The 23,180-nt window shown below is 43.2% G+C and overlaps 1 protein-coding gene across 4 annotated transcripts; it reads right to left on the bottom strand.

The window, feature by feature from the left end:
- Positions 1–328: 328 nt before the first annotated feature.
- On the bottom strand, positions 329–23,103 carry septin2 (septin 2). 4 transcript variants are annotated; one of them, XM_061241186.1, is made up of 13 exons: positions 23,079–23,103; positions 14,411–14,444; positions 13,645–13,759; positions 12,103–12,189; positions 11,526–11,649; positions 9,167–9,301; positions 8,711–8,828; positions 8,267–8,368; positions 7,515–7,660; positions 6,801–6,923; positions 3,738–3,798; positions 2,843–2,937; positions 329–1,639 (listed from the first exon to the last, which is right to left on the bottom strand). In XM_061241186.1, the coding sequence occupies exons 2-12, from the start codon at positions 14,432–14,434 to the stop codon at positions 2,851–2,853; spliced, it is 1,122 nt and encodes a 373-aa protein (XP_061097170.1). In that variant the 5' UTR covers positions 14,435–14,444; positions 23,079–23,103; the 3' UTR covers positions 329–1,639; positions 2,843–2,850. The 4 variants fall into 4 exon arrangements, with proteins under 4 accessions (XP_061097170.1, XP_061097169.1, XP_061097168.1 ...); XM_061241185.1 differs by lacking the exon at positions 23,079–23,103 and adding an exon at positions 16,377–16,535 and having other exon boundaries at positions 14,411–14,447; XM_061241184.1 differs by lacking the exon at positions 23,079–23,103 and adding an exon at positions 16,377–16,535.
- Positions 23,104–23,180: the final 77 nt, after the last annotated feature.

Raw genomic sequence — 23,180 nt, 5'->3', positions numbered from 1 at the left:
TCCCCCCCCCCCCCCAATGAACATGTGGACTAGTCCCCAAAGAAGAAATTGTACATTGTTGTATTGGTTTTGTGGAAAAACACTGTTGCTAGGACAGGCTTTCTGATGCAGTCCCCATTTAGTCTGGGATGTACCATTTCCAATGTGCATTTACATGGCAGCATATTGATATATTGAGAGCACTGCTCTCATTTTCCTGTATCTTTATTAGATAAATACACAGTCTTATCTCTGCAATACTGTAATGTCATTATGCTGAGGAATTTTTGTTGTTGTTGTTATATATTCTCTTCAACTTTATATATTGGCAACAATCACAGCCAGAACATGGGTTTAATAGAAATTTTATTACAATAAGACAGTATTCAATAAAGATTTTTTCTTCATCACAGAAAGAGAGAAAGTTAATGAAAATGGAGATGGTGGAATATTAACCACACAGGAGGGGGTGTGGCCTGTGGAGGTGTGACCTGATGCTCCCAGTCAATGGCAACCGCTTCCAAACCTAAAATGGGCCACACGCTTTGTGGAAGAACTACATTTCCCAGGGGCCAAAGACCTGTGTGAAAGCTGTGGCTATATCTCCTTCATTGATCAAGCATCCAGGGACACAGACACAACTCAGTGAAAAATATCAGTCATTTTGACACAACCAAAATGTGATAAGAACAGCACTGTGGAGTCCAGAAAATGATGCTTAGAAATAAAAGAAGAATCCTTCAAAAATCTTCTCTAACTAAAATGTAACCAGAAACATGAATAATTTATAATGCAGAAACCAGTTTTTCTAGGCATTTGTTATGCATTTATACATATAAAAAGAGAAAGAGCCCTTAGTTGTGGCAATTAAAACGGCTTTGATGTTGCATAGTCAAAAGACACACCCTACATGTTAGTAAGGTAAACCAGTCATTGAAAACATTATTTTCCCTCTGCTGAATTCTGGCAGCAGTCTGTTATGCTTCAAGTCCTATTTTTGTGGCACATAAATTTTGAGTAGATTATTGCAGCATCATGTACAACTACATGTTGGTAGAAAGTATACCCGATACATACGAATACAGTTTTGTACCCACTTCTCAATTACTTTAGCGGTCCAGCTTGGGGTCTTTTATCCTACTGATAAAGCAGCTGATGACCGTCACTGGACTTTCCTGCATCCAGAAGCAAAGCACAACTGCTGTTAAAGTCCCTATGTGAGCACAACCTGCTCAAAACTGCCACACGTCCCCAAGGAAACGCATGACATTTGGGCACTGGGACCAGCAGTGCTGACAGAACAAAGCTGAACAGTAAGCTCTAGAGTGCCATTGTCCCATTGATTAAGAATGGCAACAGAGTTTGGCTTGCTTAAAAAATAAAATAAAAACAACTGAAAAACAACTTGAATACAACATGCACCTCTCTCTGGGGGCTTCACATCGATAACTGGTTTAGCACAATATAATGGTACAAATTAACATAGTAGCGACGACGTGTGCGAATATAAAAACGTGAGACAATACTGCTTATAAAAGACGAGTTGCTAAAAGGAGTGGAATAACAGAAATGGTGGCAGGCAGCACTGGCAGCGGTCGAGGAACGGTCTCTCCCTGTGCGTGGCGCTCTCTCTCGCTTGGCCGACACAGCAGTCCGAGACCTGGGGGAGGATTAGACCGTCAGCACTGCAGGGAGGACAGGGCGCGTAACCCAGTGTTACTAAAAACATGGCCCCACAGAGCCACAGGCTCGGCCGGCCTGTGTCTCCATTATAAAACGAGCAACCGATTTTTAACCCAAGAAATCAAAGAAGTGAGTTAGCTGCAGAATTGACTGGTTTAACAGACCGATTGTAAATGAATTGTAAAAAACATTAAAGTGTGGAGTAGTAGTGAATACCAGCAGGCCCTGCAGCTCTCCCGGTCCATGGTTGTGAGTACCAGTTTTAACAAAACAATTGAAGTCTTCAAAGACTGTTAGCAGCGCACTGTAGGCAAAGCTAAAAGGCATCCGTCACAACTCATGACAACAAATAAGGGCACACCATGGGCCATGTTCACACGGTGCTGTGCGTTGACGTAAACTTGAAGCAAGGCTTTGCTGTTGGGGTTCTCACACTTGTCAGTGAAATATTGACCCTGGAAGATTAAAACACGGCATAACTACCACTTATGTGCGACTTGGGGCTCATGTGTCCAACCTTATTCTCGATTTATCACATCCAATTAAATGCATCCCCAAGGCTACACTGGGCAAATACTGACTCTTCTGTACTTCAAACAGATAAAATACAGGTGACATTTTAAATAAGTACTTTATTTGGTAGAGAATAGTCTCAGGAGTCATTAAAAGTATTTAAAAATAGCAGTCAGCTAGCCAAGCTTTGTCTGTGAAATAGAAAGCAATTCCACTCATCTATTGCACATCTGTTGGTGAAAATCCACACTACATATTAAATGGAGAACAAAAAAAAAAAGAGTTTTATATGATATAGACAAATTCTTCCCAAACCAGCCATACTTCAAATGATCAACACTGAAATAAATGCAAGTGAGGATTTTGCACTGTCTTGATTATTTGAAGTAAAGTGTTATGGGAGTATGCGACCAAAAACATCACATTCCTACTTAGATTCCTTTCCCTGTGAAGTGCAACAAATTACTGATGTGCGACGTACCGTCGACACCTGGCGGAAGCATGCGCCTCTTGATGAATGTAATGTTAAAACATCTGGTGCGAACAAGCAGAATATTTATACTTTATCATTATACATTACATCACTGGCATTTAAGCAGATATTCCTATCCAATACCCAGAAAGCGAGCAGGTGTCGGAGACATTAGAGAGAGGTGAGCAGACCTACCATTTTCTTCACATTTGCTGACTGTCTCCCTCGCCGTCTCCCTGCTTCTGCATCTGCGCCTGCATCTTGGCGATCATCTCCTGCATGCGTCGCAGCTGATGGGGAGAGAGAGCACAAGGGTCAGGTAGGGAAACTGGGGGAGCATGTAGCATAGTGGCTAAGGTACATGGCTGGGACCTAGGGCTGCGCGATATAGCTAGCTAGCGTGGTACATCATAGTTATTTTAGCGCAATAAGAACCACCTCTGGCGGGTTTCGTTCATTCTTTTTGTCTTTAATCATACTTGATACGGTAAGATCTCCAAGCTTCAGGAAAATGCTTCCGGGGGAGAAAAAACATCACTTGTATCTATTCAATGTTGGGTAGCTTACCTATTAGTTATGAAAGAACACATAGGTTATGTTTTCACTCTTTATCCTTGTAGTCATGTTTTTATCGACCACATGAAAATAGCATAGCCCTGTTGCTGTCAAATCAACATAGAAAAGACAGTTGTGTGACGGTTTTTCCCCACTTTGGCTCAGAAAATTGGGAGGTTTGCTACCGCATCAGGTATGATTAAAATAAAAGGCACTGAAAGAAATCTAACACCGCATGCCAGAGATAGCTGGTACTGCGCTGACAAAAAAAAAAAGAAAGTTATACCTCTATATTGTAAAAGAGATTTAAAATCTCAATGAGTCAAATAAAAGCTTTCAAAAAATTATAATAAAGTACATATGAGAATGTAGGATGTATTGAACTTGTCTAGAATGACACTAGGCTTAATACATTTTTTTTGTCAAAACTTCTCCAAAAGTGACGCGCATTAGTCCAAGAATGTGTGCTCTGGCCCAGCATTAAAACACCCAGTCCAGCGGACTGTGAGGGACACGGCGGTGACGGTGGCCGTACCTCAGCCTCCTTCTCCTGGAGGATCATGTCCTTGTCCATTTCCTCCGGCTCCGGACCCTTCCTGAAACAGGCAGAGTGACGGTGAGGTCCTGGCCGACGCCCAGGGCGCCATCGCTGCCCCTCGCTTCATTAAACCGCATTATTAACGGTTAGCGGCTGTGAGTCATCATCGAGAGGCCGCTCAGAGTGAAATTCTACAGCAGCGCTACTCAACTCCTCCTCCTGTGGGCAGCAGTGTCTGCAGATATTTACTCCAAACGCTACACCACCTGATTTCACTAATTATTTTCCTTGCCTGGTTCGGGTAATAAGCTAATTCATGAAATCAGGTGGTGGGGGGTTGAAGCAGATACCTGCAGACACTCAGGAGTTGAGTAGCGCTGTTCTAGGCGCAACATTTTAAAGAAGCACACATTTGTTTCCAATTTTTAAATTAATACATAAAGAGCATAAGCATTGTTTTTTAGCAAACATAACGGCAGTCAGCAGACAGTTGACAGTTTAGCAGCTCTACAAGCATTAGGATCTACGATGGCGTTGGCGGCGGTGTGTTATGCTGGGGCCCGAAGAGAAGGATGGGAGAAAAAGACACACAATCAGAAGAGAGGAGCGAGTGAGTGTGAGAAGTGAGGGAGGAAGAGGAGGCAGGTGCAAAAGAGGAAGCTGCAGTGCGGTGGCAGGCAGAGGGGTGGAGCTTCGACGAAGCCCCAAGCGGTACCTCCCCCCCCTCCCAGGCTCTCGGCCCGTTACAGGCCAGCGCTTCGCTGAGAGGGCCACGCCCGTTACCGCCCGAGGGCACGCTGGGAAGACGGCCTCCCCGCTGGGCTGGCACAGACCTGGTGATTCATACGAGCTGGCAGACATAACGCCAGGGATTAAAAATACACACAATCCCCCTCCAGGGCTTCTACGGTCCCTGGGAAACACAACGTAGCAAACACGAGTCATGTTCTGCAGACGCGTGCGACAAATACAAAACAATTAAAAGGCTGGTCCCTCCTTGGGGCTGAAATCTTGAGAGATTCAGGAGAGATTCAGGAATTGGACTATACGACCCAAAACTCACATTTCAATTTCCGTTTAATTGCATTAAATCACTGATGTGCTACATGCTGTCTACACCAGGGAGAATTTTTTTACACTTTATCATATAGTCATTACATCACTGGCATTTAGCAAATATTCTTATCCAAAGTGACTTGTTACATAGCATCCACAAGTTAATCGTGTAATCAACTGCTCATCAAGTGCATGACAACAAAAGCCAGCACACCCTGCATCCAATTAACGCTGGTTACCTAGCGAAGGCTCTAAACTAAAGGCCAATTAATGGGTGTGACTACATTAGCGGAGTAATCTGCCCTAATGACCGCGATATCTTAGAGGGCTTTGAACAGGGAGATCGAATGAAACTTTGTTTTCAAATCTGTTCAGCATTGGATTCTGCCGGTATGGTTATTCAGAAATGAACCAGAGGTTCTCTTATTTATCAAAACAAACAGAGTAATCTGCCCTGGGTCTCAGTAGCACCAGAGGGCCCATGTTGTCTCCCAGCCAGTCACAGGATCTCGAAGGCAGGATGCAGCATGAATCTTATCAGTATGTTGCTATGAGAGGCCGCTTTGTTGTTGCCAGCTGTGCTGTGCCGGGCCACAGGCTCGTGATGACAACGGACGGGACCCTTCCCTCAGCCCAGCTTGTACAGATAACTTCCATACGTTAACTCTATACAGCGTCATAAACCAAACTTCTATACACGGGGCTCCATACAGCTTCATAACTATCATTTCGATACACAGGCTCCATACAGTTTCATAATCCCAATTTCCATAGAGAGCTCCATACATCTTCATAACTCCAATTTCCAAACAGACAGCTCCATACAGCTTCATAATCCCAATTCCCATACACAGAGCTCCATACAGCTTCATAATCCCAATTCCCATACACAGAGCTCCATACAGCTTCATAATCCCAATTTCCATACAGCTTCATAACTATAACTTCTATATAGTGTTCGGTAATTACACCGGTACGAAGCCCACATGATGAGATGCTGTGTGTGGCTTCATGTTTTCATAACGGCTGCCTGCTATGACTGCACTGTGGTGTCGGAGATTCAGAAGGCCTCAGTTCCGCGACCGCAAAGTAGTTGACCATCTGCCACATCAAAAAGGAATTTTCGCACTTCAGAAATTAAATCTTCTTCAAAAATGCACAAAGCAGACGTTTATCCAGAATTATAAACGGTTCAACAGCATAATAAACACGACTTTGTATTCTTTTTTTAGACATTATTTCAGACTTTGTATGGTCCTGTGCACAACCTTCAGAATGAGTCCAAAAAAAATACAATAAAAACCTGTACTCTATGAGAAGGTTTGAATCTGTATCTGAAAGGTATTTCTAAATCTTTACTTTATTCAGACCATTTCCCTTATTTGCACAGTTTTGAATGCTGTTTCGATCTACCACACCGAATCTGGAAGGAGCTTTGATCATTTTCTGAATTAGCCAGCCATCTTGACTCACTACAGTGCATTTATATGGTACTTAAGATTCTCTGTACTGTAACTGAATGCAGATTCTCAGTACTGCGATTTAATTTTGCATATGAATGGTATTTCACATTCACTACATTTGTAGAATGACTTGAATCTGTAACTTTCTTGACAAGAGACCCAATTCTCTATTAAATAGTAATATACCCAGTACTTTCTTTGAATACAATTTTGACTCTATACTGATTTGAAGGATGTTATGATTCGTTATACGGTATTGAAAAGGTATTTTGATGCTTTCCAGAACACAAACTGAAATACTGGAAGGCTGCAGTGTCTGCTGGATTAAGTGTACTCCTGGACCCAAATGCTTCATTTAAATCACTGACTGGCTTCAGACTAAAGGAAACCACAAAAACCTGGAGACACTGCAGTATTCCAGGACTGGAGTCAGACTGCTGCTCCGGCAGCCATTTTGATATCGCAGACCGAACGTGTAAGCGCTGGGGCCCAGGGAGGTCAGGGAGGTGCAGTAAAGGCAGACAGGCAGACAGGTACGTACGCAGGAGACAGAGGCAGAACGTAACCATGTGAGGACAACCTGCCACCCCGTTTGAGGCGCTCTGAGCGGAAGTTCTCGTAGTGCAGATCCTGGGTCACCTCCTGCAGGTCCTGCATGTGGGTACTGGAGGGGGAAAGAGTCGTGCATCAGTCAAAACATTACATCCAACGACAGACACCACATGATGCTTAAACCCACAACCAAGACCCAGGGTTGCCAGGATTCCTACTACAGAGATTAATATTTTACTAGCCACAGTACATGACTGCACAATCCACTTAATTACTTCTTTTTCTGGCTACAACTATTTATTAATAGTGATTTCAAGCTTATATTGTGTTATTTGGCAGAAGTGAGAATTCCAATGCACTATTTGCGCCCGTTACACACAGCAAATAAAACTTGAGTAAAAATCATATCTTCATACATTGACATTTGGTTGGTGAAAAGTTCAATATTCACACAACAAACTCGGTTCTGCACAAACGGCAGTTGTGAACACATAGTACGCGAATGCCAACAGAAACCTTTCTATGCTCGGTTCTGCAGGAGCAGCAGCTGGGAGAAAGAGAATGCATAGTGCGCTAACGCTAACAGAAACCTTCCTATGCTGGGTTCTGCACTAGCGGCAGCTGGGAGAAGGAGAACGCATAGTGCGCTAACGCTAACAGAAACCTTCCTATGCTGGGTTCTGCAGGAGCGGCCGTCACTCACATGAGCATGGTGCGCAGCTTGAGGAAGTCGTTGTGCTCGGGGTTCTCCACCTCCACCACGCCCCAGGGGTACAGGCGGCCCCGCACCTTCTTCCCTTTGGCCTCGATCTGCTGGTTGGATCCCACCACCGCGAACGGGATGCTGGTCTGGGGGAGGGTTGCACAGGAACAGGAACAGTTTGGGGACAGATCTGACGTTTCCGCACTGCACTCCACACTATATCTGAAGTTCTGCTTCCTTTCATGCAATCCAATGTAGGCTAACAGGGCACTATCAGGGAATTGGGACTGTGAACTGCAAATGGAGGTCTGCTAGTTTACAGTCAACTGTGCTCCTTTGTTAATTTGCTACAGTCATGTGTTCATTCAGGTCCATGTAGGCCAGGGGTGGTCAGCACTGGTCCTGAAGACCAACAACAGGCGCTGACTGTGCTGGTTGTCACTTACTCCCAATTAATCAGCTAAAACAGGTTATGATAGAGATTACTCATCTTACCTGTTTTTTTTGGGTCTAAATGATTTAAATGTGAAAAAAGATGGGGAAGGCTATATCTCCATCGGTCAACCCCTGATCTAAGGTCTATTATTCCTGTTCCAGGGCTGATGTTACCTCAGTGTGAGTTGACTGCTTGGTTAAACCATCAGCTCTGCATGCTGTTGATGCGTACACTAGCCACGTAGCTCAACAAGAGACAAGCTCCGCAGCTGATGAGCGTAGTCAGGTATTAAGGCGCCCAGGGGAGATTTGTTTACCTTCAGAATCCGGGTCTGCTCCTTGAAGTCCTCATCCTCGTCGGACTCCGCGTCGGGAAGGTGGTATATTTTGATGCCGTGTTCATCGATCTCATCCAGAATCTACAGAGGGGAGGAATAATGGTCCACAGGTCACCTCATTGTCCCTCAAACCCTGTAAGTAAATCCAAGGCAAGCCTCCCCATGCACATACTTTCATTTCAGTTTACATTGTGTAGGTATAGCAAATTGTTCCATTTTTGTGCCAAAAATCCGAATGTGTTAAACACTACAGCAAATTCATCCCCTTTCCTCTGATGAGCTGGCGGAATAAAACAACCTTTTCATGTGTGCAATTTGCTTTGATCTTTGAGGCAGTGCAGAGAATACCCTTTTTGTCTCACAGGAGGCTACAGAGTGGAGCTCTGTGCTGACACACAAAATGGCGGACGGATAAAGCCGTACCCTGCGCTTCAGCCTCTCCCTCTCCCTCAGGGTCAACGTGTCGGCTTTGGCGATGACAGGGACCACGTTCACCTTGTTGTGGATGGCCTTCATGAACTGGACATCCAGGGGCTTCAGACTGCAGAGTAGAGAGCACGGGGTGAGAGTCAGCCATTTTGTAGTGGCTAATAATTCACTGCTTGCATACTTTGCATTGTCATGCTCAATTCCTTACGAATATGTTCAAACTACTATTACTATTATGTAAAGCAGGAATATTTTTTCAGCGTCACATGCAGATATAGAAAAGTTATATATTTTGGAAATACTGGAGCCATTTTAATTCCTCATCTGATAATTTTGCCTACATATTTATAAGGAGATGACATTTGCTCATTAAATCGATGTGGAACTAGTAAGCAGCTCCTGAGAAGGCGGTTCATTCCGCCACCAGGTGGCGCTGACGCCCCGGCTCACCCGTGTCCCAGAGGGGAGATGAAGTAGAAGCAGCAGTGCACCCTGTTGTCCACGATGTGCCGGCGGTTCAGCCCGCTCTCGTCGTGCAGGTAGCGCTCAAACTGGTCGTCGATGTAGGCGATGATGGTGCTGAAGCTGGGGTGGGTAGGGGGAGGACAGCGGAACGGTCAAATCCCTGCAGCGACCACACCCGCGGGAAACGCAGTGTCCGACCGGAAACGACCACGAGCCCAGCAGTCGGGAGTGACGCGCACCCAAGGGGAGAGGTACTAATTTGGCAGGCGTCATTTTCAGCTCAATTTCAGCTGCTTCCTGTGTAGACTTTACTACGGCCCTGTTCCGAGCTGCGGGTTACGACTTCCCCTTCCTGCTCTTAACGCTCAAGTTCACACGCCGTGCAGAGACGAGCTGGGGCCTCTACTACAGCTCTCGGCTTAAGCATCGAAGAACATCGCCAATACACATCTGCATAAGACTGTGTGGGACAAGGAGCTATCGTTGGTGATAGGAGGGCTTTCATTTAGACTCTGCGGTACTCTCTGTTCAGGATGGTGGGGGGTTATGACAGATAATGACGTTTCCAAGCCTGGAGGCTGAGCAGGCGTGGCTGACATGACGAATTGAACAACGGAAAAAGCTCTGCCCTCGAGTGTATTGTTGGCTAGTAGCAGGGTCATTATTCGACTTAATCTCAAGGGAGGGAAAATATACCACAGTATTCATGACATTCTTTGTGAAAAATGATTGCGCATAAAGCATTGTAACCTAACTCTGTTAAAACTGGACAAGCTGTACTAGAACACTCCACTCCACTGTCTATTGCTCTGTGAATGACACTAGATTTGCAGCATTTCTAGCGCCGGGCTCTAGTTCAAGCACTTTCCATTCTTCGAGAGGACCTGGGGGCCCAAGTGGGGGATGGGGAGGAGGGGAATCCAGCCAGCAGAAGGTCACTGGGGCTTCCTGCCGTTCTTCCAGCCCTCTCCTCTCCCACACTGAACAGGAAATGGGAAGACACTGGCTCGGGTCCGTTTCAGAAGTTGTACAGCCTCGTTCATACAGACCAAGAACAGGGGATAAGCAACCAGAACACTGTTAGCTCCGGGTCTTTCAAAAACACGTTCCCAGGGCGGCTCCGTCTGTTTTTGTTGCATTTCCGCATTCCTGACCCCTTCCTTTCAGGGACACCGGGGCAGCTACAACATGCCAGCTGTTACAAGTAGGTAATGCCTACATCTGACTGCATCATCTGACTGCATCTGGCAGCAATGAAAACACAAACAAATTGAATTCTCCTGTATTTTGATCACAAATACATTTCAAACAACCAAGAAACCAAAAGATAAGAATTGGTTAGCAACACCAGTACCATTTTCCAGCGTTCCCAAAACCAGCACAAATCAGCACAGCTACACGTCACCCGCTAGCACAGCCGCACACATATTTGTGGTTGTAGAAATGTAGACGCTTCTGATTATTTTTTTAACTTAAACAATAAAAAAGGAAGTACTGAATACATTTTCTACACCCCTCCCCCATCTTTCAGATTCCAGACCGCAATTAAAAAGGCTCATCTCATTCTAGCATCGGTTGAGAAGGCTTTTTGTCCTCAGCTTTCCTTGAACTGTGACTAGACCTCTACATATTTGAGTCTTTGGCTTTTGGTGGCAAGTTTAAGGGACGCAGACTCACAAGCTTGAAGACGGGATGGCAGAAACATGCATAATAGCATGATTACCAACCGTGACAGTACCAACAGGGAACTTCCCCTAGCGTTTCCATTTTTAAACTGACAACATAAGTTATGCATGCACAAATACTTCTGTGCACTTCACAGTAAACCACTTTACATTGGCAAGACAGGGTGACATTACAGTACATTTAAAGCAAGAAACGCTGGCCTTTATAATGAAATAACAAAGCAGTTTAAAAACGAGTGTCTCAACTCAGTCCTCGGGAAGAACTTGGCAGGTTTGTTGCAACCAGGAGCTCACACACCTGATTTAATGACTGAACCAATCAAACCACCAAAAAATGACCTTGATTATCTAAATCAGGTGTGTGAGTTCCTGGTTATAACAAAAACCTTCTGGAAAGTGGGCCCAGAGGACTGGGGTTGAGAAACACTGAATTAGGCTACTATATCAGAGGCTGAGCTACTTTCTGCATTCGGGAAGACCACAGAGGGCGTTTAACGCTTGTGTGATTTTTGTTGTAACCAGGAACACGCACAACTGATTTAATTAATCAAGGGCACTTTTTGGTGGCATGTTTGGTCATTTAATCAGGTGTGTGAGCTTCTAGCTAGTTGTCCTCTGTGGGCTAGTGTTCAGATATGTGCGTGCACGGTAGACCGTACCAGTCCTGGCTGTTGATGGCGTCCCCGTATCCGGGAGTGTCCACCACGGTCAGCCGGAGCTTCACGCCCCGCTCCTCGATCTCCACGGTGGACGCCTCTATCTGCACGGTACGCTCAATCTTCTCTGCCAGCAGCAGGAGGAAAGAGACAGAATCAGCAGCTTTTCTTCTCTTTGTTTTATCACTTTTCTCCCCGCCGCTGACTCATCCATTATTACACATCAAAAGTCAATAAACATGCTTCATAAACGTAGCTTATTTTTATACATTATGTCAAAACAATTTTGCATACGTTAACTAGCCAACAGCAGTAGGCTAAAAGGATGTAGCAGAGTTTTAAACATACAGGTAAAGGCATCCAGTAGTACAGGTTCAACAGTTTTGCTATCCACACTCGTAGGCTGACAATTTCACAACGTTCAGAGGAAGTCTCAACTTCTTATCTGCCAGAAAACGTACCGTCTGTGTTCACCGGATAAATTCAGACTCTCAGAAAAAGGTAGAAAGTAGCTATTAGATGACTGGGATAAGTCGACGTGGTTTAGCATACGGGAAGCACAGGGTTGTGCAGGGCTTACCTGCTGCCCCTGGGATGACCCTCTCAGGGTAGAGGTCTGTTAGGAACAGGCTGTTGATCAGGGTGGACTTCCCCAAGCCAGATTCGCCTGAGAAGAGAAACACAAAAGCGTTTTCAGAATAATATACAGTCCTGTTCTCCAGCACCCAACTGCTACAATTTGACAACATGCAAGTAGTGTGCCATTGACCTATGATTCAATTTCAAATTGGATGTGGGCCCCGAGTAATTAGTTTACCAAAACTGCACATTGGTGAAAACCAGCCTAAGTGAAGCTTAATATTAGCACTCTGCCTTTGGTGACACAATGTAATTTCAATTGTTGAAGCAGGTTTTTTGGTAAGCCTCCTGAAATTGCCGCTTTATGCATAACTACTGCCAACATTATATTCTTGTTTCCGTTGCGTTCCAGAAACTTGCTCTGCTGGCTTAATTAAAAAGCCTGTTCTCTCACAACATTAAAGGGGCAGAAGGAATCCCGTTTGAGGCAGAGTGAGGCTTCAGGCCGAGGCAGACGGCTGCATTCCACAGCGACACAGTTAAGGCAGAGGAATGACTGGGCGAGTGCTATTTTCTGAGAGCCACCCCTCCCCCACTCTCATGGCTCCTTTCGGGAGAGGAGCCCATTTTACACAACAGCCAGCAGCAAGCAAACTGAGCGACTGGCTGCAGCTGGACTCACAGAAATAACCCAGCTGTGACCAGACAAACACAAAGCCCAAAACACACTGCCGGATCACGCACCTCTGCCACAACTCAAAAGAACTAGCCACTCAACCGGCAGTGTGTTGCTTTGTTTCACTTGGCTACAATGCTGGGTTCTTAAAAGAGGCTTAAGCTACACTCACTGAGCACTTTATTAGGAACACCTGTACACCTACTTATTCATGCGATTATCTAATCCGCCAATCGTGTGGCAGCAGTGCAATGCATACAACCATGCAGATACGGGTCAGGAGCTTCAGTTAATCAACAATCAGAACGGAGAAAAAAATTTGATCTAAGTGACTTAGGTTGATTGTGGAATGATTGTTGGTGCCAGAGAGGGTGGTTTGAGTATCTCAGAAATTGCTGATCTCCTAGGATTTTCATGCATTTTCTGTGCACAGAAACACGTTGTTAATGAGAGGTCCAGACTGACATTAATGCAAAAAACGACACATTACAACAGTAGTAGGCAGAAGACCATCTTTGAACACACAACGCATCAAAACTCTAAGTGGATAGGCTACAGCAGCAGAAGACGCAAGAAGTCTAAAATAAATAACCAATAAAGTGCTCACTGAGTGTATATGGAAGTATATTATTTTGGAAGTCAGAACGGGGCCATGCAATAGGCAAACAGGCATTGCATTCCTCTGCTGGCCACACCAGAGGTATTACTACTTGTACTGCAAGCATGCACCATTACACAGAATTTTAAAAAGTGCAGTATCTTGGTGAAGAAATATTGTGGTGGGTATTATCTGAAATTTGGAGTTGCTTATGAAACAGACATGCAAGCATTAAACATGTATTACTGCAAGAGGCAGCAACAACTCACCAACCACCATCAGGGTGAACTCAAAGCCCTTCTTCACAGATTTGCGATGGACCTGGTTGGGAAGGTTGGCAAAGCCCACATAGCCAGGGGTCTCTGGGTTGGTGAACTGACCCTGCTGTGGAACACATTACAGACAAACGTGTCACCATTCAACGAGCCTTTCAGAATTAATATTTGCATTTCAGTATTTTAACATTGCACTGGCAGGTGAGACAGAAAAATATACATTTTAAAGGCCAATGTGCAATCTGCAGTCCAGTGAAGGATTCAAATAAACATGAATATTTTATCTCCAGGACTTCATATCTGAGCACAGTGAGAATGTGATCTAGAGCACAATACAACAACTGACAGATACATATTTAGTAAAAAGGTTAAAGACCAGTCTATTAGCGATTGACTCACTGCTCCAACATTGAGAGAATTCTGCTCAAGGGTTACTCAAGTTGTACCCAGCATGCAAAGCAAAGACTGTATACATAGCAATGGCAATAAGATTTGCTGTACTTTGATCTCAAAGGACACAAAAGCTGAGGAGGGGTTGCACTATAGGTACAGCTGGAAGCAACATTTCCTTTCCTATTGTTGTCCTACTGAATAGGCCTAAATACCCTTATACAGTATGTCTTTTCAGTAACTGTTGTTCCCCTGAGCAAGCATAGGCTTACTGGTTGAATGCATGATATTGGATTCGTATATCCCATCCCGTGCACATAATGTCGATCAGTGGTGTTTCACTGAAATGCTGGAGAGCCTGACAGCCTACCTTGAGTTTGTCAGCTTGAGACATGTTGAGGAACCTGCTGGGGAACAAGAAAAGTATGAAAATGATATCTAATGAAAAAAGAGACCACAGCTGTACAGTGGACACTCGTTAAAAGAACAAAACTGATTCAGTTGACAGTTTACAATTGAAAAGACACTGAAAGGTACTTAGGACAGGAAGTCTGCTCTCAGCATACAGAAAGAGCAACATGTGGCAGCCTACTTTACCACAAAATGGCAGAACTGATGCCTCCCCAATGAGACAAGCAGCAAAAAAAACTGTGAAACTAAGTTTTCCGGTAGAATCTCAAAGCCACTTTTTGCCTGCGTGCAAAGAGTGCTATTAAAACAGCATGTGCCAAAGCAATTTATTTTCTAGATACAGCCAGCATTTTTTAAACAAGATAGGTCTCTTAGTTTAAACTTCTCAACAGCAAGTTGAATACAGTTGGCCCCGGGAGACCAGCAATGTGTTGCAAGCGCAAAGGAAAAAGCAGCATCCAAGTGCTCAGACCCCATCACAATACTGACAAAACATAGGCCCAGCAGCGAGAATGGTGTCTGTAGACAGGAAGGATGGGGCGAGGATAAGTTGGAAAGTTGCGCACCGACAGACAAGAGAACAGCCATGTCTGACCACATCCTTTAGCTTTGCCAGTAAGCGTCCAAACGTGCACCACCAAACGCATTTTACAAACGAAATTTTATACAAAACTTTCCGAGCGCAACTATGGGCCTTGGCATGAATCTCTTCTTTCGCTAGATAACCGTAATGATGGATTTTAAAATGCTATTCCATCACGGAATATATACAAATTGATTGAATCACTACAAGACTAAAAATATAAAACACCAGTAAAGTGATTAGATTGAAATTGCTGAACAGCCAACCGGATATAGCTGACGATATTCAATAGCGAGTACCAAAATAGTTTTCCAGATTAGCCAGAGATAATATAGTACAAGCCCACCATTAACTTAGTATTGAACGACGAACTTTCGCTAATTAGTTGGGTTAGGCACGACACATCCAAATCACTTCGTATTTATTAAATTGACCAACACGTTTAACTTAAATTACTGGGCTGCTTGCAAGGGACCTAACTTAAATCGGGCATTGCTCTGACTGATGCAAGCTAGCAAAATGGTAAATTAGTTGGATGTATTTATTTTTACTAATATTAAGCAAATATACAGGCTTGCATTGACGAGTAAGTTACCGAGGGATAGTGAACTCGTGGCATTTCCTGCATTAGCGATAGCTAGCTGAAACAAGCAGCTAAAGATTATCTTATCTAACAGTTACCCATCACAAGCTCACTGGCGAACGTTAGTGTGATTAAGGAGCAAGAGCTAACCAACGTTAGCCAGCTTCAAGTTGTGCAACATTAAACCAGTCCATGGTTTCAATAAAACATGTAGCTAGCCAGCTAGCTAACAATAGTCACGATATTTCCGATTAGAATGAATCGTTCACACTAGCCAACACAGGGGAGGGAGCAGGCGCGCAAAAGAATATGGCTGAGAAACTATGCGTTTAGAATAAGGGCTCGCCCTGCTCCTCTATTTCAAGCTAGCATTGCTGCAATGCCGTCAGACCGCTACTGTACTGTACCAGCCTTGTATCATTAGCTAACAGCCAATAGCAAGTACAGCACACCAAAAATAACACGAATTAGGTGACAGACCTGGCTTTATTTATCGGATGAATAGCAAGTCTACACCCAGCCACACAAAAATACAGGCAGCAAACTAAGCATATAATTGTAACAATCTAAAATTGCGACAGCGGTAGCATATTTTAACTACCTATCTAGCTAATGATTGAGTTTGCTAACCATATGAGATTGGTCTAGCTGTGTGCGGCGATGGAGCACCCGGAAAAGCAGGGGAGCTGTTATTTCAGGTATTGTTTTTACATTATACACGGCAAACCAGACAAATAAAGGAATCCATTCAAACCTTACCTTATTGAAGTTTGTGATCTCTTGTGAATAGCCAGACGATTGTCTGTGCTGACTAATTTGGAAAGCGAAATTCCACAAATTCCGGAGTAGCAACGGACCGCCCGCCTTTCAGGCACACCGAATGAAGACTACACACCGGCGATCTCCAACAGTGGCCCACAATGCATTGCGATCTCTCAAATTTTCTTTTAAAAAATGTCTGAAGATATGTGATGATTATTATTGTGTTATTTTACAGAATCTAGTTTAAAAAATCTGCTTTAAAAAATAAAAATAAAAACTCTGGAAGAGATAATAACCGTGATTAACTTCTGAGAACCTAATATCCTTTTATAAAAAAATATATATTTCTATTACTTTATTTTTTAATTAAAATGAGTATTTATAGACTTTCATTATTTATTTATTTTGTGTCTGAACAACTTTTGTGACCTTCAATTGCATGCCAGCCCATTAAAATATCCAGCCATGTCAAGATAAAAAACAATTCTTTGTAAAAATGTGTTAGACTCCAGCACTACCGACAGACCCAGTGTGAACTCACAAAGCAGTGGGAAACTGGGACCTGGAAAGTGAGTAAAAACACAGTGAGTCAAGACACTAACGCGCCTTCCCTGCAGGGAGCTGCAAACAACTCCCCCAACACCCAAACTGAAGAGCAAAACTTGATAACCTGGTGCCTGAGCAAGGCACACACCATAAAAAATATAAATAAGGGCCTTGTTCAAGGGCTGAACAGCTGTGCAGATCTTATCGCGGCTACACCGAGGCTTGAACCACCAACCTTCCAGGTCCCAGTCATGTACCTTAACCACTACGCTACAAACCCCTACGGGCCACCCCAATTGTGGTCAATCTTACAGTGCTAATCAGTTTAAACCCATTCCGGGGGCTAATGGGTTAATTCAGGTGTTATTGAAGTGTTGATGGAGCACAGAGGAAAGCAATGATTAGGTGGTTAGCCCAGAGTTGGGAGGCCATATTTCATTCATTGCGAGTCAGAGCATTGGAGTAGTTACATGGCTCTGTAAGGGTAAATCACAGATTACCCTACAATAAATCCATATGAAGTAGTGAGCTGTGAAAAAAAGAAAGAAAAATCAGCCGATAGGCATATGACTGTTGATGAACATGAAGACAGAGCCTGAAGCAGTGTAAAATGAAGTTATATCTGTTTATAAATCTGTGGTGCATTTAATAAAAAAAAAAACAGTCCCCTGAAGCATTTTAAAGTTGAATCGTGCTGAACTTGTTGTGACATGCCCTCAGACAGATACAGGTGCTTGTGTTCAGAGTGTAGATCCAGCTGAAAGTAAATTATATATGACCTACATATCTACCTGCTCATTAAAATTATAGGAACTACCAAAATACTAGGCAGCAATTAGAATTTCATTTAATTCCAAATACCACACGCCCATAATTGAAAGCTTTATGTCAAGTTAAGTACAAACACAATATGTGTCCCCATTGCTGGCAAACAACAACAAAACGACAGTCACAGAAGGCCTAACAATTTCAGGTTAATCTTTTATAATGAATCTTTAAAACAGTGGGCAAATAATGTAAATATAATTTTTATGTCAACAATTCAATTCTAAAGTAGCTTTTTAGACAGTTAAGAACAAAGGTTAAAAAAAAATAAAAATCAATAAAAACTGAGTACAAAGTAGAAATGTATAAGAAGTTTAATTTGAGATATAATATATTTCACATAACTTCCTACAAAACAACCCCAACACATTTTCCCTGTCCTTAATAAAATGTTATATGCAACACTTCCACCTGGTGGTGACTAGTAAAACAACGGCGATTATGTTAGTGTCACTCTCCTCGCAACCAAATTGACGACACAGGTTGTAACACGGGAGAGAATGCTGGGTGTCGTTGCTTAATAATAGATTCGGTTTGTACTGTAATCCCAGTACCTTCTGCTTGGAACGTTATAAGCAACTGCAACGAAAGGATGACATTATGGTAGGTTAACTTCTTATGCCATTTGTTTCGAACATTACATACTGTTGTAAATGACCAGCGGCCAATGTTTTATTAATTGCCTCCATTCTCAAGATGGTACAGCTGAACCACGTCTTGAGGCCATCGGGGCCAGTTAGATAGCAAGACAATTAATAGCTGGACACTCTAAAGACTAAAAAAACATGTGATCCAAGTGACTTTGACCATGGGATGATTGCACTTTCTCCTAGGATTTTCATGCACAGCAGTTTCTCTAAACATCCAGTGAGCAGCAGTTCTGCGGGCAAAAACGTCTTGTTAATGAGAGAGGTCAGTGGAGAGGGGCCAAATTGGTCAAAGTTGACAGGAAGGTGACAGTAACGCCAATAACAACACATTACAACATTCATTTACCATATCCCACTGAATCCACAGATCACAGTTAGCCAAAATAACCCTGCAATAATCAGACACAAAGCAGGTAATCATTCACCATTTGGCACGTAGGCATGAGCTGTCTGTGTCCCGCCGCAGTGCTTATGAACATGCGCAGGGTCATGCAGAAAGGGCTGCAGAAGTTCAGAAAAGGAGTTATGAAGAGGCTTGCTCGTGTGAAGGGGGAGCCTATTACTGGGGGAAATGGTGTTGGTCCTAAATAAAAAGTCACGATTGCATAATAAGTTGCAAGACAAATGGGAATAATAATAAAGATAACGTGGACACACATGGGAGTAAAAGTGTGGACACATTTTGTCATAGCATGGGAAACTGAAAAGGGTAGTTTGTTGCAGCGTGCGGACGGGGAAAATGCTTATATAATTGACAATTGTCTGGATTGTTTAATTGCCTGCACCTGTGTGATAGGTGAAGGGACGGCATAAAGAGAGGAAATGTAGCATGTGCGCGAGAGAGACTATATTGCTGCGGGACGGCAACAGCTCATGCCTACGTGCCAAATAGCGAATGATGAATGAGGGTGAAGCAGAGTGGTTGTCATGGAAACGGGTGTTTACCTCTTATGAAGAGATCCAACAGTTCAGTGGTGAATCTGGGCAATTAGGATTTGTTTCTTGCCCAAGGTGGAAATCCCAGTCCGGTCAAAAAAATTCTGACAATGTAGTCACCTGAGAACTAGTATCAATTAGGCATGCAGTTTTAATGCCCCCTAACAACACTTCCACCATAGGGCAATGTCCAATCAGAAAGTTCCCGCTCAGTACCCCTTGGCCCCCAGCAGGATCAGTCAGTTTAAATTATAACTAGCAGTATTAGTTCCACACAACCTTTCCACATGTCCACTCTGGTTTTAGCATCTACATATCGGCCGACCCTCTGTAGGAACCACATTTCCCTAATCCCACAGGACACTTCCGTGATGTCCACCCCAGCATGATGTCTAGTTATGGTTCAGCCAATACCATAACGGCGGGAGCAATAAACTTTCCCAGTATAAGAGCAAGACACACTCTCAGGACTTCCTCTTTGCTCTTTGGCCCTTCTCTTTGCCCTTTCCTTCACCTCATCTGGCCTCCAGCTTCCACAACTACGCCCTGCCGCTGACACTTGGACAGAGGCAAAATTCTCTACAGCGCACCACCAGGCCTACAGACACACCTAGTTTACTTCGCCGTAACTTAGTGGCCTATAGTGAGTGGAAACTGGTATATGCAAACCGCTACATCAGCTTACCACTACACACTACAACAACAAACTTTTCCTCACGGAAAATGGACCAGCTGACATTTTTCAGAACCGAAAGGACCTGACGACAACACGCAGTCCACGGGAACTTCCCAGATTTGTGCATCTGCCCAGGACACGTTTATGTACGTGAATTGATTTGCCGTCTTTTGCACATATATGGAGTAAACTATGCAAGTAGTCGCTCTTCTCACAGCTAACACTAATACTCTTTAACACACCCAGAACTCTAGCTAACCCAAGCTAGCTACTTTTACCTTTCCCGTGCGCTTGCGCACATTCCTTATCCTACTAACTTCCCAGTAGTTCAACCCCATATCGGTTCTGTGTTTGTACGTCTGCTTAATAAATATATTTTATTAAACCTGGTGTCTGTTTTGATGTCATATAGGCATGTCACATACCAAAAATAAAATGGTTACTATTCTTGAATCCTTTGCACTACAGACATAATCCTGGTGACCTGGTCTCTTCTGAAAGGTAACCCTTTGGGGTTTGAGTAAGACGTACTCTAAATATTACTAAAACAAAGTTACAGAAGTGCAAACACAGTGAAAGTGAAAGCTTTTTGCATACTGAAAAGATTTTATGTTTTTGAGTGGATTCAGATTATTGTGGCTGTGGCTGGTGCGCTTAGAAACACAATAGAGACTTTAAAACAGCCTTAGCTTTAAAATAGGCAAATTTACATTATTTGAGTCAACTGGAGATGTACTTGTGGATGTATTTTAAGGCCTACCTTCAAACTCTTTGCTTGACATCATGGGAAAATCAACCAAGATCTCCACAGAAATTGTAGACCTCCACAGGCCTGGTTCATCCTTGGGAGCAATTTCCAAATGCCTGAAGGTACCACGTTCATCTGTACGAACAATATTACGCAAGTTTAAACACCACGGGACCGCACAGCAGTCATACCACTCAGGAAGGAGACGTGTTTTGTCTCCTAGAGATGAACGTGCTTTGGTGTGAAAAGTGCAAATCAATCCCAGAACAACAGCAAAGGACCTTGTGAAGATTCTGGAGGGAACAGGAACAAAAGCGTCTATATCCACAGTAAAATGAGTCCAATATCGACATAACCTGAAAGGCTGCTCAGCAAGGACGAAGCCAGTACTCCAAAACCGCCATAAAAAAAAGCCTAAATACAGTTTGCAACAGCACATGGAGACAAAGATCTTTTAGGAGAAATGTCCTCTGGTCTGATGAAACAGAAACGGAACCATTTGGCCATAATGAAGATTGTTGTGTTTAGAGGAAAAAGAGTAAGGCTTGCATGCCAAAGAACACCATCCTAACCATGAAGCAAAGGCGTGGCAGCATCATGTTGTAGAGATGCTTTGCTGCAGGAAGAACTGGTGCACTTCATAAATAGATGCCATCATGAGGAAGGAAAATTATGTGGATATATTGAAGCAAGACATCAGTCAGGAAGTTAAAGCTTGGATGCAAATGGCTATTCCAAATGTCCCAAAGCATACTTCCAAAGTCAAAGTATTGGAGTGGCCATCACAAAGTCCTGACCTCAATCCAATTGAGAATTTGTGGGCAGAAATTAAAAAGCATGTGCAAGCAAGGAGACCCACAAACCTGACTCAGTTGCACCAGTTCTGTCCGGAGGAATGGGGCAAAATTCCAGGCACTTATTGTGAGAAGCTTGTGGAAGGCTACCCAAAAGTTTGACCCGTGTGTATGTAAACTTCTGACCCACTGGGAATGTGATGAAAATAAATAAAAGCTGAAATAAATCATTCTCTTTACTATTGTTCTGACATTTCATGTTTTTAAAATAAAGTTGTCATCCTAACTGAACTAAGACAGGGAATGTTTGGATTAAATGTCAAGAAGATGTAAACGTCTGACTTCAAATATAATCAATACTACATTTAGAGAAATGTTTTGCCTACTTCACAACTTTCTCATCCAGTCAATTTACATATGCAATAATAAGCAAGTCAGCCGTTTCGGACACAGCTCTGGACAGCTTACTCTTACTGGTTCCAGGGGAGCTGCTCAATGGTGCAAGAAGCCAATTCATGGAGTCTGCCGTGTTGGACTATGGGACTTTTTTGGCTTTATAACATGCGCACCTGAGCATGTGCACTGGGTACTTAATGGGAAATCTTATATCTTATTTTGTTCAGCTCAGAGAAAAGGTCCCTGGAGAGTAAGCATTTCAGTGTGAAGAAATATTAAAAGTTAAATGTACTGTCCAAAATAATATAATTTCGCCAGGGTACATTCATAGTTTTGAATACAAATGGAAAGAAAAGTATACCAATGGCCATTACTCCAAGGCTACATTATGGGTGTCAAATATTAGAAAATGTGGATAGGTCAAGATTGAAAAGGAGCCATTTCCTCTGAAATTACCCTCAAACAATTGTACATGGCTAGCTGCAGCTGCCTATTCACACTGAAATTGACATTTTATGAAAAACATCCTTGATAGTCATTAATTTGTTTTATTCCACCAAATTCACGTATAAAAAGACAATCAAATATTTGACAGAAAAAATGCAGGTATTATTTTGGGAGGGGTCGTCGTCCTGTGCGACACTGGCCCACGGCGTTATGTGGTTAAAATGGCCATTTTCGTCGCAACCGCAGTTACCTGGGGGCGGCCATTAAGTCAATGCACCACACGAAGGCTGGGTATAATAAAGGTAATTGTAAAATAATGGCCACCTTGGCATTGGTATTTAAATATACATTAATTCACTCCAGTTCGCAGAGCACTGCACATGCAAACATTACATTATTCTAATACGGGACGCTGGCAGTGTTAGTACAGGATTGATTTGATACTTACTTTCATTGAAGTTCACCCCGAAGTTGCCAATTAACAAAATACTGTGGTCACATTGTGCCTTTTGTGAAACAATGTTGCTTCCCGATGATACATTGAACCGCCTCTCAAACAGTTGACAATGGAATGTCAACAAACTCAATTCGTGCATCACAGAGAACGAGAAAAGTTAAAAGAATATCTTGTATTGGGATAATGTTTATGAGGAAAACGCTTACTGTAGTAAATCAACTTACCGTTAAGATTCGATCTGTTGGCCTAGCAGTATTTAAATGTAAAGCCCCTTACGCTTCTCCGGATTCTTCTCCTTGCACCGCCCTAAAGCCATCGACTAGATT

Source organism: Conger conger, chromosome 5 (genome assembly GCF_963514075.1).
Source record: "Conger conger chromosome 5, fConCon1.1, whole genome shotgun sequence".
Lineage (NCBI taxonomy): Eukaryota > Metazoa > Chordata > Actinopteri > Anguilliformes > Congridae > Conger > Conger conger.
The sequence above is the reverse complement of the archived record's forward strand: the minus strand, read 5'-3'. Positions and strand labels throughout refer to the sequence as shown.